Here is an 11545-nt window from a genome sequence, read left to right as displayed (position 1 = left end):
AATGGATAGGAGGGGTCAAAGGAATAAAATCCTGGCCTAAGCAGCTAAATCAAGCTGTCCCTAACCATGTGCTTGTGTCATGAAGGTCCAAGTGAAAAGCTTGAGACTGAGTGGTTAAAGTTGTGATCCAAAGCAAAAAGAGTGTGCTTAAGAACTCTGGGCACCTCTAACTGGGGACTCTAGCAAAGCTGAGTCACAATCTGAAAAAGGTTCACCCAGTTATGTGTCCGTATCCGGTGGTAATACTGGAAAATAAAATGCTTAGGGTCACGGCCAAGACTCATAAAGTAGCTGTGTTCAAGAATCAACATACTAAACTAGGAGAATCAATAACACTATCTGAATTCTAAGTTCCTATGGATGCCAATCATTCCAAACTTCAAAGGATAAAGTGAGATGCCAAAACTGTTCAGAAGCAAAAAGCTACTAGTCCCGCTCATCTAATTGGAACTAAGCTTTATTGATATTTTGAAATTTATTGTATTTTCTCTTATTTTTATCCTATTTTGTTTTTAGTTGCTTGGGGACAAGCAACAATTTAAGTTTGGTGTTGTGATGAGCGGATAATTTATACGCTTTTTGGCATTGTTTTTAGGTAGTTTTTAATATGTTTTAGTTAATTTTTATTATATTTTTATGCAAAAATCACTTTTCTGGACTTTACTATGAGTTTGTGTGTTTTTCTGTAATTTCAGGTATTTTCTGGCTGAAATTGAGGGACTTGAACAAAAATCTGATTCAGAGGCTGAGAAAGGAATGCAGATGCTGTTGGATTCTGACCCTCCTGCACTCGAAGTGGATTTTATGTAGCTACAAAAGCCCAATTGGAGCGCTCTCAATTGCGTTGGAAAGTAGACATCTTGGGCTTTCCAGAAATGTATAATAGTCCATACTTTGTCCGAGATTTGATGGCCCAAACTGGCGTTTAAACGCCAGCCAGAGACCCTTTTCTAGCGTAAAACGCCAGAACTGGCACCAGAACTGGAGTTAAACGCCCAAACTGGCATCCAAGCTGGCCTCCAGAAAAGGCCTATGCACGTGTAAAGCTCAATGCTCAGCCCAAGCACACACCAAGTGGGCCCCGGAAGTGGATTTTTACACTCTCTGCACTTAGTTACTCATTTTTCTGTAAACCTAAGTTACTAGTTTAGTATAAAAACTACTTTTAGAGATTCATTTTGGTAACTTATGACATTTTACATCTCATATTGTATCTTCTATGGCATGAGTCTCTAAACCCCATAGGTGGGGGTGAAGAGCTCTGCTGCGTCTCAATGAATTAATGCAATTATTATTGTTTTCTTTTCGATCACGCTTGATTCTATTCTAAGATACTCACTCGTACTTCAATATAAAGAATATGATGATCCGTGACACTCATCATCATTCTCAACTTTATGAACGCGTGCTTGACAACCACTCCCGTTCTATCTGAGCTCAACGTAGTCATTAGGCGACAGCTTGAGTGCGTATCTCTTGGGTCTCTGATCCACGGATTTGACTTGCCTCTCCTGACAACAGAGCATTCGAATCCGTGAGATTAGAACCTTCGTGGTAGAGGCTAGAACCAATTGGCAGCATTCATGAGATCCGGAAAGTCTAAACCTTGTCTGTGGTATTCCGAGTAGGATCTGGGATGGGATGACTATGACGAGCTTCAAACTCACGAATGTTGGGCGCAGTGACAGTGTGCAAAAGGATAGAGAGATCCTATTCCAACACAAGTGAGAACCGACAGATGATTAGTCGTGCGGTAGCTGTGCCTGGTATTTTTCATCTGAGACGAGAGATCCGACAGTTGATTAGCCGTACAGAAACCGTACCTGGACCATTTTCACTGAGAGGACGGATGGTAGCCATTGACAACGGTGATCCACCAACATACAACTTGCCATGGAAGGAAGCCATGCGTGTTTGGAGAAGAAGACAGTAGGAAAGTAGAGATTCAAATGACAGAGCATCTCCGGAACCTCAACCTGTTCCTCATTACTGAATCACAAGTGTCATTCATTTCATGTTATTTACTTTTCATAAACAAAATCATTTTTATCACTAATCTTCTGAGTAAGATTTACAAGATAACCATAGCTTGCTTCAAGCCGGCAATCTCCGTAGGATCGACCCTTACTCATGTAAGGTATTACTTGGACGACCCAGTGCACTTGCTGGTTAGTTGTGCGGAGTTGCAAGGGTGTGATTGCAATTTCGTGCACCAGCTGTTCCAGGGGTGCATGTATAAATTGGGACACTTTGTTCATGGAGAAGACAATATATGGCCTAATGATGGTGGCATATTGCAGCCCACCTAATATAGATCGGTAAAAAGAAAGCTTATCAAATATTGTACCTGTTGTATCAAGCTTTAAAGTACTAGCCATTGGTGTGGTAATGGGTCTAGACTCAAGCATTTTAGCTCTCTTCAATAGATCCTTGACAAATTTAGCTTATTTCAGCACTAGAGTACCAGCTTTAATGCTTTCAACTTCAATTCCAAGAAAAAAAATTTATTTCCCCGAAGTCTTTTGAAGTGAACACTTTATTTAATTGTTGGATCAGATCATTAACTTCAGTTTGATTAGTGCCAATCATCAGTATTTCATCAACATATGCTAGAAGATAAATTGTTGAAGCTTTTCTGTGTTGAACAAAGAGACAATGATCTGAGGTTGTACTTGTAAAATCAAAGCTTTTAAGTGTGCTCCTTAGCTTTAGAAACTAGGTTATTTTAAGCCATATAAGGCCTTCTACAATTTGCACACAAGGCCAGAACCAAGTGCATAACCCTTAGGTTGCACTTGTGCACTTTCTCATGTAAATCCCCATTGTGAAAGGAGTTGTTGAAATCAAACTGCCTCACTCTCCATCCTTTTGAAATAGCAATAGACAACACTGTGCGTACTGTTGCAGGCTTGGCAACCAGACTAAAAACTTGATCATAATCCAAACCTTGTCGCTGATAAAACCCCTTTGTGACCAACCTCACTTTGTACTTCTAAATTGTCCCGTCTGGCTGTCTTTTGATGCGAAATACCCATCGGCATCCAATTGGTTCAACTATTGGTTACTCTTCAACCAATTTCTATGTCTTGCACGTCATAAGTGCTGCATACTCTTCATCCGTCGCGTCTTTCTCATGTTGAGAGGTTGTTGCTTGGACTACTTGAAAGAACTGAAGATTGATGGTTTAGAAGTTATAATAAATCCTAGTTATAAGTATAGTCTCTAAACCAAGCAATCAACCTTTCTTACAAAAGTTTTGGTTGTCACAAGTAACAAACCCCTAAATAAATTGATAACTGAAGTATTCAAACCTCGGGTCGTATTCTCAAGGAACTGCAGGGAAGTATGTTCTTATTATTGGTTATGAAGATTGTAAATTGGGGTTGTGAAGATGAGGAACAAGTAATTTAAATTGCAATTAAAATAAGTAAAAGACTGTAATTTAAATAAATAACTGTAAAATAAACTTTTGGCAAGGTATGAGAAATTAGAAGTCCTATCCTAGTTATCCTTATCAATGATGATGAAGATTGAATCTTAATTCCACTCAGTTAGTCTTTACTTAAAGTAAAGAAAAGTCAAGTGACTAATTAGTTTGATCTTCAAATCCTAGTTAATCCCTAAGGAAAGATTGGGATTATTGAAGTTCTATTCAATTAGTAAAGATAACGATTATCAATCATGTTTGAGTTTGATAACTCTTGAGTTACTGATTTCTTAACCAAGACCAAAAGGGAAAAGTAAATCTACTGGAATAAAAATGTCTTTAGATTGGAAGCAACAGTAACATGAATAAAAGAAAGCAATAATAAACTGAAATACCTCAAATAACATTAATTAAGAAAATCATATGTAACATGAAAGAGTTCATAAATTAATTGGAAAAAATAAATAAAAGGAACATTGAACCTGTTATTGCAGAAGATGAAATAATCATAAAGTGAAATGAATCCTAATTCTAAATCCTAAGAGAGAGGAGAGAACCTCTCTCTCTAAAAACTACATCTAATCCTAAAATTGTGAATATTGAAAGCATGTTTTTGAATGGATGCATTCTCCCACTTTATAGCCTCTAATCTGTGTTTTTTGAGCCGCAAACTGGGTCGGAAACAGTCCAGAATTCGCTGGTTGCGAATCCAAACACGCTGATTTTTCGTCACTGCGACGCGTCCGTGTGGAGCACGCGTTCACGCCGCCTAGCATCAGAGCAACTATGGCATATTATATATCAAATCGAAGTCCCGGACGTTAGCTTTCCAACGCAACTGAAACCGCATCATTTGGACCTATGTAGCTAAAGTTATAGCTGTTTGAGTGCAAAGAGGTCACGCTGGACAGCTTAGAAATTTCTCCAACTTCTTGTATTCCTTCAACTTTTGCATGCTTCCTTTCCATCCTCTCAGCCATTCCTGCCCTATAATCTCTGAAATCACTTAACACACATTATCAAGGCATCTAATGGTAATAAGAGAGGATTAAACATAGGAAACTTAAGGCCAAAGAAGCATGTTTTCAATCAAAGCACATAATTAGGAAGGCAAATATAAAACCATGCAAATAGTATGAATAAGTGGGTAAAGAGTTGATAAAAACCACTCAATTGAGCACAAGATAAACAATAAAATAGTGGTTTATCACTACTGAAGGAGGTTCAACTTGTGTGAGGTCTAAAACATTACCATAGGATACGTTCGAGTAGGCGGTGTAGTGGGTAGAGTTGTGTGTCCTCTTTCTAGTTGCTCAGCTAACCCTGCATTACTAGAGGAAAACACAGAAGTAGAAGTAGTCATAGAATTATCATCAGTTAGTGGACAATTATGAGCATCATTAATATTGACAGAAGACTCAGGTTGAGTTAAAGGTGTGGAGGATGATGGAGATGGTTGGGAAAGGGATTGTTATGCAGGGTCTGGTATTTGGTCGTGAAAAGTGGCGTCAGAATAAGGACATGTGCTTCATGTATGAGAGGGTTAGTGTTGTTGGAAGTATTGATTGAAGATGTGTCTTGTGTGTTGAGATGGGTTTGTTGGACAATGGTGTGTGCTGAAATGAGTTGCAATGGTACAAAGGTAATGGTTTGAAGGTGTGGGACATTAGATTTCAGTTTTAGAGTTTGATTAAAGAAGAGGTATCGATAAGGAAACTCGAATTCATCAAATAAGACATGTCTAGAAATGTAGAGGTTGCTGGAAGGTGAGAGACATTTGTACCTTTTATGATGAGAGGAGTAGCCTAAAAAGAGACATTTGTGAGTTTTAAAATCAAACTTATTAGTGCATGACCATGATGTGAATCTCAGGGACCACTTTAAAATAATTTTCTTTGTATATAATTATCTTTTTTTTTTGTGTCTAAAAATTTAAAATATATATATATATATATATATATATATATATATATGTGGTTGGTCGAGTAATTAATTCACTTTTTTTTAAGCAAGTGTTAAGAGTTTGAATCATTATTTACCTACTCTATCCTGAGAATAGATCCTCTTAACTTCTTCTCTTTTCTCTTGGTCTTACTTATAAAATGTCAATAAAAAATCACATTTTATCCTTTTAAGTGAAAAAAAAAATTAAGAGGATCAATTTCCAACTACCCTATACTTCTTCTAGACAATAGACAAATGAATTATAGTTCCATGAATTATATATCTTTCCTTTTCGGCCACTATACATCAACTTTTGAATACTTGTTGATCGATACGATGGCTAAGTTTTGATTTCGTTGGAGTTCATTTGAGGATACGAAGATACACCCATAATTAAATTTGGTATATAATAATTATACAACCTAAACAACTATCACTCATGTTAGACTTCATAGTTAACTATATTGATATCTTATTGTTCTAAATATATTCAAATTTGAAATAAAAATTCGTCCAATTAGGCAAACAAATTGACTCAACAAATTTAGTCTATTTTGATAGCTCTGATACTTTTTTGATCTGTAACCACTACAACATTTTTTGTCTAAGGTAACCCTTATTCGAAGCAACATTTAACAAAAGTTGCCTTAGATAGAAAAAAATAACATTTTTTATGAGTTGTCTTTGAGTAAGGCAAAGATAACAAAAGTTTTAGCCACCCACAAAAATTGTTGTCTTTGATATCTAAAGCAACACTCAAAACATGTTACAATATAAAACATTTAAGACAACATTTTTAAATAAAAATGCAACATTTCATAAGAATTATCAAAAAAATTGAATAAATAACATTTATAAAATGTTGCCTAAAATTATTCACAGTTAAAAATTATAGAAGAAAACTTTTAATCATCTTCCTACCTATTATTTCCTAATCAAATAACTTAAAAAAAATAAAAAGAAAAGGCATGATTATATTGCTTCAGTTCATCACTTCTTGCTTCATCAGTTTTCACTACAGTAACCCTAACATTTGAAACCAACCCCAAACGGCGTCCACAAACCCTCCACGATCGCGGCTCTCCTCCACGATGACCGCAGCTCTCGATCGCAGTGCTGTCCACCCCCAAACGGCGACGGCGCGGTGCTCCCTTCCACGGCGTTGGCACGTTGCTCCCCTCCAAGGGCGTCGGCGCGTTGCTCTCCTCCACGGGCGTCGGCGCGGTGCTCTCCTCCACGGGCGCTGCTCCACGGCTCCTCCTCCTCCTGTCTTGGCTCCACGTACGCGGTCATCTTCGAGAAACCCCTCTCCTCCTCCTTCTTCCTCTTCTTCCCCTGTCTCGCCTCCTCCTCTTCGCAAACTTTGACAACACTACACGCAGCTGGAACCCCCCTCCTCCTCCTCTACGTATTGGTAAGAAAGCTTTTGAATTATACTATGGAATGAAATTTCTGAATGCATTGATTATGAATGAAGATTGAGATTTTCTAAATTTTAGTATGAAAATAGAATTTCTTAATGCATTGAATCTTAATTTTTAGGGCTTCTTGATAATTCTGATTTAGTGGGTCTTATTAAAATTTTTCATGGTTCTGATTGTTGCTTCTCAGGATTTTTTTAATTTTTCTGCATTTTTTTCTTAGGGGTTTTATTACAATTTTTTTCTGAAATATTATTTGTAAGAGTTCCCAAGTGGGTGTCCCTTCTGATCCTTTCCCCTTTTTCTTGCTCTTAGCATATTCAGAGATAGGCATGAATCATGAGACTTTTGTTTGTTGCAGGTGGAAGGAAAGGAGAAGGGGAAGGAGTTATCGGCTTTGATGCTCGAATATGCTCCATGATTGTGCAACAATTCTGGGTTTGCATTGCTGATTGTCAGGGGATGAAGAAAAAAGATGTTACTCACCGGTGATTTGGTGATATCTGTATATTTAGCATTTTTATCCTTCCCAATCTATGCTGCTATTTCTCGAGGATTTTGAACTATTGAGTTTATAACGTTGTCAAACAAGGTTTATAATTCGGAGGGACAAGGTTTAATTGTTATAGTTAGGAGTACTAAACCTACTTAGGATACTACTGAAAGAAAGTTTTGGCGATCTAATTTTGCTAATTAATTCTTTTTTATTTAGTCCTCTTCTTGATGGAACTTTTCACTTGCATTTTATTCTGTTTTTGGATTTGAAGAGTCAAAGAAAGGCTTTGTACCAATGTCTCCTTAGGATATTATTTTATTTTTATTTATTTGTGATCGCTTTGTTCTGTTTAATGATGGTTCAGGTCTTCATCCTCGGGACATTCGAAGTGTGGATCCGTCTTTATTTTTGACGAATTTGGTACCCTCTTTGCTGGTACAATTTCTTTTGTTTGCATCCTCACTATTTAGTAATACTTCGTGGTGTATGTTTATGCAATCATTCAAGTTTCATGAAGATGTCATGAAGTGCTCTATCCTCCATGATGTTATAATTTGTAAAGTTTACATGGCTTTGCTGCGTTGTCTGCTTTTATCAAATAATCTAGGATGATAGACTTATTGAACTTGCCTTTTATATCAATTAATTTTCAGTTTCTTTGTCTTGAGTTAGGTTCATGAGTATGCGATACTTCTAAATCTGGGCTCCCTTCAAGCAATAGCAATGAAAGATTGTGTACTTATATTTGAATATAATCGGTAATGTCTTAATTCCAAATTATTACATTATGGTTACATCACTGTCATCATTTCATGGATAAAGTTATTTGAGTGGACTAAAGCCAAACTTCTGCCTCTGTTGATATTTATTAGTAAAGGAGGGTAAGCTTTTCTGGAGTCATTGTTGCCCAGGTTGAACCCCAAGAACAGTAACGGAGGGCTATCAATGCCATTTGAACTCGAGGTTTGTCTAAAATTTACTACTTTCATTTAACATACTTACATACATAGTACTGATTACTGAATAGGATAAGGAGATACACCAAAACTGAACGGTTGGAGAAATTTCAGAATTATAGCTCACTAGATCTTTATGGCCATAGTTTTTGAAAAGGTAAAAATAAGTTTCGTACTATTGTGGATGTTTGTGTACACAAAGTATACAGATAGGAGAACCTAACCATTTCTTGGCTTTTCAGTAGTGAGTGTCTCTCCTAAGAGTTTTCTTTTGATTTCTTTTATGTTACTGAGGCATCCATTTGTGGTGACACTGTAAACAAGCGGCTGTGAACTGCCATCCATTAAACTATTAGACAAATCACATACATGGAGCCTTTCCCACTAAACTCTAAACAATTTACACCCCACTACAAAATAGATGGAAATCCTCTATTTCATATCCTATATAATCTTCGAGGATTTCTTAGTTTCCTTTTCAGAGGGATATTTAACAAATGTATTCATATTTTTCTCAAACATGTTAATATTTTAAGAATCTGGACCAATCTCCATCGACTCATATACCAAATCATGATTAGGTATATGTGTGCTAAATTGTTGTAACACTTGAGTATACTTGTTATTGTTAAGCTGATGTTTTGACTATATTTTTTTTTGTCGATTTAGATTTGGCTACAACTTGCTTATAGTTGGATGAGGTTTTTTGAAGAGATAAAGGCGATTCTTGGCACAATAGTGAAGCACAAAGACCTTTTGGTTTCAAATGAAAAAATTGGTTTTTTTTTGTTCAAGTTCATCATGAGAAAAACATGTATTTTATTTGCTTATGTTTAATTTTTATTTGACTTGGTAACTTAGCAAGTATATGTTAATTGGTACTTGGAACACCTTTCTATATATATACATGCAATATATATTATTAGCCTATTCTCCCTATATTGAATAAATTAAATTTAAATTTTTAAATATTATTAGTGTGTGCTATATATCCTTCAATTTGTCATTAACAAAGGTAAAAAATATATTGCTTTAGATATATATATATAAAAAAAGAGAATCTAAGAAAAACTCAATAAGGTGTTGCTTTAAGTATTAGAAAAAGATAACTACAAATAAACTTAGATAAGTGTTGCTTTAAGTCTATGAAAAAGGCAACTTAAAAAAATTTGGATAAGTGTTGCTTTATGTATACGAAGAAGGCAATTTAAAAAAACCTAGACAAGTGTTTCTTTAAGTATATGAAAAGGCAACTTAAAAAAACCTGGACAAGTGTTGCTTTATGTATTAGAAAATACAACTTGTAAAATGTGTTGCCATAAAATTTTGTCTAAAGCGTTGTGTTTAGGTCCTCTAAGGCAACCCTTATGAGGAGTTGCTTTTTTTGTAGAAAAGGCAACGCTTTTTGAAGGTTGCCATAAAAAGGGTTCCCTTTGATACACAAAAGCGTTGCCTTAGACCAAAGGTAACGGCCGTATAGCCAACCCCCAAAAAGCGTTGCGTTTTGTCGGAAAGTGTTGCTTTTGATCAAAGGCAACACTTTTTCTTGTTATAGGCAACGTTTTTAAAGGGTTGCGTCAACCCGAATTTGTTGTAGTGAACTATTTTGATATAGTCCAATTGTGCACCGTTATGTTTCAATTAATTACAGTAACTTTTAAAAAAAAAATCTTTTAAAAGTAATTGTTGCCTCATTTAAAGGATATACTCATGTACCCTAAATAATTTTTAAAATGATATATAATGTGGACCCAAATTGTCAAGTTGCTCATAAAAGAGACGCACTAAAGTTGTTGGCCAAGTGTATTCAGATATGAAAGGACAAACATTGAGAGTCCAATCCATACAAAGAGACGGGACTTGCTTGAAGTTTGTCTCTATTTCTATACCTTCCTTTTACTGTGTTTATGTTACAAATTCATCAATCGCGTTTTCCCATTATTGCATCTTCATTTTCTTTGGTCTAAAGGGAACTAAATGATTCGAGGAAGGGAAATATGTGTGAATGTGTCTCAAAATAGTCTCACTACTGATGTGAACGTCACAACTATTTACATATTTAACTACCCAACTTGCATGCGGTGGCTGCCCTTAATAATTATATTTATAATATATGTTTTCTCTTTTTGTTTTTTCTCTAGGCGTGCACTACTTTTTGTATGCAAATTGTTGAGAACTTTCAAATTGGGAGGCCGAAAAATTCAAAGAAATGATTAAAAGTAACGGTTGGTTTAATTTGTTTACAATATTTTGAAAAACTTCATAACTAAAAGTTGCACAAAAATTTGAATGTTCTCTTTTAAACTTTTTTCATATAAATTAAAGAAAAATGTCGTTTGCTAAATAATTAAGGATACAAAAATGAAAACTTTCTATTAGCAAAATGCATTATTTTTGTTCATTCAATAAAATTTTTAAATATTTAGTCTCGAGTCTTTTGTGCCTCACTACAAAAAAAAAGGCCTATGGTCACGGTAAAAAACCGTGACCATAGCTAGTAAAAAGGGTGACCATAGATCTATGGTCACGGTTTTGGACCTATGGTCACGGTTTTTTACCGTGGCCTATTCTCTCGTGGCCATAGGTCTATGGTCACGGTTTTTTTTTATCTATGGTCACGGTTTCTATGATCACGGTTTCAATTTTCAAATTCTGACACTTTAGGCCATGTTTTTTCACCGTGACCAGAGCATTTATGGTCACCCCTCCTTAAAACTGTGACCATAGCCTTATCTATGGCCAGCAAATTTGAACAAAAAAATTAAGAGCTATCAGCAACTACTAATTATAAAACAGAGCCATTAGTAAATTTAGACAAAAATTTCAGACTAAATCAGTAAATTTGAAACAAAAGAGTTGGAAGAAGATGCTGATAACATAAGTCAGCATCAACAGGAGGTGCAGTTACTACAGGAAGAGATTAAAGAACACTTTGAGGTTGGCTCTCAGACAACTCTCGCTGTGATAGAAATGGCAGAGAAGATTGATGAGCTGGTCAACAAAGTGGTAAGCTTAGAATCCACTGTGAGGCTTTTGTAGCGAGATGGAAAGCACAAACTGATGAACCTAATGCTCTTATTAAAGTTCTTGAATGTGATAACAGTAAAACAAGTTAATGCTCTTATTAAAGTTTTTGACAAAAATTTCAGACTAAATCCAACAATTACAAAACAGTAAAACACTAAAACAGAGATGTATGTATACTGATAAAATTAGAACAACTTGGCAGAGATCAACAAAATTGGAATAAAACAAAGGTAAAAGCATGATAGGTTCAGGAATTACAAAATTGAGACCAAGA

The 11545-nt window shown here is 35.6% G+C and overlaps 1 protein-coding gene across 1 annotated transcript; it reads left to right on the top strand.

The window, feature by feature from the left end:
- The first annotated feature begins 4873 nt into the window (after positions 1-4873).
- LOC107609730 (uncharacterized) lies at positions 4874-9181 on the top strand. Its single transcript, XM_088494674.1, has 7 exons — positions 4874-4969; positions 6473-6785; positions 7154-7280; positions 7653-7723; positions 7961-8046; positions 8161-8251; positions 8914-9181. The coding sequence occupies exons 1-5, from the start codon at positions 4874-4876 to the stop codon at positions 7966-7968; spliced, it is 615 nt and encodes a 204-aa protein (XP_088350800.1). The 3' UTR covers positions 7969-8046; positions 8161-8251; positions 8914-9181.
- The last annotated feature ends 2364 nt before the right edge of the window (positions 9182-11545 follow it).

The sequence above is a fragment of the Arachis ipaensis genome, chromosome B7 (genome assembly GCF_059453495.1).
Source record: "Arachis ipaensis isolate K30076 ecotype BB chromosome B7, ASM5945349v1, whole genome shotgun sequence".
NCBI lineage: Eukaryota > Viridiplantae > Streptophyta > Magnoliopsida > Fabales > Fabaceae > Arachis > Arachis ipaensis.
Note: the sequence above shows the minus strand (reverse complement) of the source record. Positions and strands in the feature narration are given on the sequence as shown.

Coding starts and splice junctions, on each gene's coding strand:
- LOC107609730 (XM_088494674.1), top strand. CDS start 4,874: ATGGAGATGGTTGGGAAAGGGATTGTTATGCAGGGTCTGGTATTTGGT. Junction 6,786..7,153: donor TCCTCCTCCTCTACGTATTG/GTAAGAAAGCTT, acceptor TGTTTGTTGCAG/GTGGAAGGAAAGGAGAAGGG. Junction 7,281..7,652: donor AAAAAAGATGTTACTCACCG/GTGATTTGGTGA, acceptor ATGATGGTTCAG/GTCTTCATCCTCGGGACATT.